Here is a 3,101-nt window from a genome sequence, read left to right on the forward strand (position 1 = left end):
CTTCTGTGCTTAATTTCACCACAGCCTGGGAAAAGGCAGCACATTGAGATGTTGACGTTCCCAACATCAGGCAGAAGTTTGATTATAATGACGGCAAACGCTTTCCCACGTTCTTCGCCCAGCGCGGTAATGCCAAGCCCTATTGTGTCACGCACTCCCCAGTCCACCTGCTCCTTTGGGAGCAGGGTATTATCCCCAGGCAATTCACAGTCAATTTGCCATGCTGTAATAGATGCTTTCTCTATTGTCCCAGGGCACGCATGGATTGGCTAGCGACTGTGGGAAACTCAAAGTCGCCGAGGACCCATACATTTGTATGCAGCCACTGCGTATAAATAGAGGAACTCCCAGCTCCCTTCTTCACCCGCTGACCAGCGAGCTCTGAGCTGAAACCAGCACTCGGGATAATGGCACCCAGTGCTCTCTCCCTGGCAATCCTAACACCCAAAGAGAAGAACAGAGTAAGTGTCGGCTGTCTCTGCGACCGCGAGGGCAAAGAGCTGAGAAGGGCCGAACCCCTTGAGCAGCAGGTTATACAGGGACGGGAAGGGGAAAGTCTCACTGCTAACTCTCCTCCTCCCGTTTTGTGTTACAGCTCAGGAAACCCATTGTAGAGAAACTGCGCCGTGACCGGATTAACAGCAGCATCGAGCAGCTGAAACTGCTCCTGGAGAAGGAGTTTCAGAGACAACAGCCCAACTCCAAGCTGGAGAAAGCCGACATCCTGGAGATGACCGTCAGCTACCTGAAATACAGCCGAGGTGAGTACATCCCCCGATCACGCTTGCTGCCCTTACTTTTAGGCAAAACCCCAGCCGAGTCTCCCTGTGTAACACTTCTCTTCTGCCCTTGCAGCTTTTGCAGCATCTGCCAAAAGCCTGCAGCAGGATTATTGTGAAGGGTATGCCTGGTGCCTCAAAGAAGCTCTGCAGTTCCTGTCTCTCCATTCAGCAAACACAGAAGCCCGGATGAAGCTGATCTGCCATTTCCAGAGGTCACAAGCAGTGCCTAAGGACTCTGGTTCTTCTTCTGCACCCGCTGCCACCCACCAGCCCCCTGCAAAACAAGCAGCACTGAAGCCCTCCTGCAGCCTCTGGAGGCCTTGGTAGGCCAAGAGTACGCTAATGTGCTTCCTGGACATTTGCTCGTATTCCAGAGGAGATCGTGACTTGCTATACAAGTCCCCCCACTCCTCTCGTGAGTAGGGAAGAATGTTTTCCTTTTGCAGAGCATCGCTGTGCTTGGATGTCTGCTTCCCTTCTTCCAGAAGGACTGAACCGATCCCACCGCGTGGAGAGAAAGTTATTCTCAAAGAATGTGAGATGTAATCCTCCCGCTAGGATGACTGAGAGGAGTTGTTCAGAGAGGAACACCGACTGTTCTTAACCTTAGTGAGGTTGTACGCGTACGTCTGTTGAGAAAGCAGTAACTTCTAAGATGTTCAGGCTAGCATTTTCAAATGTGTCCATTCAGGAGGAGCCCTTTCCTCTGACCTGCTCCACTTGAGACTCCTGTGTCCCAGGCGACCCGCACCTCTGCTGCCCGGCTGCGGCTGGAGCCCCGGGGGCCCAAGGTGTCTCAAGCAGAGCAGCTCGTCTAACTGGACACGTTTGAAACCCTAGCTTTCCTATGGGTGCCAGAATGGGTTCTATAATATTTGTAGACTGTACTGAGCATGCTCTGAAAATGGTTAAACCATAGCTCAAACTACGTAGAGGAAATTCCTCAGGATGTCTTGCTCACAAAATCAGAGTACTGTTTGTGAGGTTCAGGATATGTATGCCTTTTATAAAGGCAAAAGCTCATTTTTATATCCTTATAGGAAAGAAAGTTACGGCTGTGTTGTCGATTTTACAAGAAATATTTATCAAAGTCTTTCATGAAAGGCAGGTGTACAAATTATATTTACTCTTTGGTACCCTTCCACCAGGGGAGAATGTGAATCATTACTGTCCTTAGAGGATGCTATGACATGTTACGTGTGAGCTGCACCAATTGTATAACCTGTGCCAGAACTTATCTTGAACTTCAGAAGCTGCAGAAACTTTTAACAGTACAAAAATAAATAAAAATCTAGTTAATCAATCCAGCAAGTTATTCCTTCTTGAGTTGTTTGCATAGCCGATTTCCCTGTGGTCCCTGGGGTTAAAGGACACGAGACAAAGATTTCAGTAAAAACAAAGATACTCAGAATTGGTATTTAATTGCCTCACCAGTTTTGTGTCCCTTTGGAACCCCTGCAGTGCTGTTTTCCACAGCAGACAATACATAGCTCCAAAATATCAAATCCTAGCTCTCCCAATGCGAGACAAAAATAGAGACATGCCTAACAGGCAAATTCTTTGGAAATTTAGACCCAAGAGACTTGTCGAGAAAGGTCACAGCGAGGGTGGAGTCAGGAAAATTTATGCCTGACTCCCGAACACAAAAAATACTTCCGATTAACAGATGAAGTTTGCCGAGGCACTTCATGTTACGTTTCACGCCAGGGGAGGTTTAGGTTGGATATTAGGGAAAAGTTTCTTCCCCGAAAGGGCTGTCAGGCCCTGGCCCAGGGCAGGGGCTGCGGCCCCATCCCTGGGGGGATGTAAAAGCCGGGCAGACGTGGTGCTCAGGGACACGGTTTAGTGCTGGGCTTGGCAGCGCTAGGTTAACGGTGGGACTGAATAAGCTTAAGGGTCTTCCCCAACCTAAATGATTCCGTGATTTTATGATTTATGTTCTTGAGGCAGCGTCTGAGTCACAAAACAGCCTGAAACGCAGGGAATTTAAGTCTATTTTTTTGTCTAAAGGGGAGACACGTATAGCCGCGCAACACGCGTGTGTGCGCACGGACGAGGCACGAGCCAACACGGCCGATGTCACGGGCGGCGTGGCCCTTGCCAGCCGCGCACGAGAAAGCCTGTCGGGGGTGGGTGGGTGCGTGAGTGCGTGTGCGTGTGTGTGCGTGTGTCACCGGCTGCGAGGCCCCGCTGCCCTCAGGCCCCAGCCGCCATCCTGGCGACAAGCCGCGCTCCGCCACTCGCCCCCCCCACGGGCGGGGCTGCAGGCGCGCGCCCGCCCCGTTCGCATAATCTATGCGCCGGCCTTGTTGGTATGTA

At 50.8% G+C, this 3,101-nt stretch overlaps 1 protein-coding gene across 1 annotated transcript; it reads left to right on the forward strand.

Moving 5' to 3' along the window:
* Positions 1-232: 232 nt before the first annotated feature.
* Positions 233-1,988, forward strand: HES5 (hes family bHLH transcription factor 5; the record flags this gene model as incomplete). The annotated part of the gene is given in 4 exon segments (XM_082328831.1): positions 233-376; positions 378-461; positions 596-761; positions 856-1,988. Coding segments are annotated over 4 exon segments (648 nt in total). The 3' UTR covers positions 1,110-1,988.
* Between the last annotated feature and the right edge of the window lie 1,113 nt (positions 1,989-3,101).

This window comes from Platalea leucorodia (genome assembly GCF_965183815.1).
Source record: "Platalea leucorodia genome assembly, chromosome: 17".
Lineage (NCBI taxonomy): Eukaryota > Metazoa > Chordata > Aves > Pelecaniformes > Threskiornithidae > Platalea > Platalea leucorodia.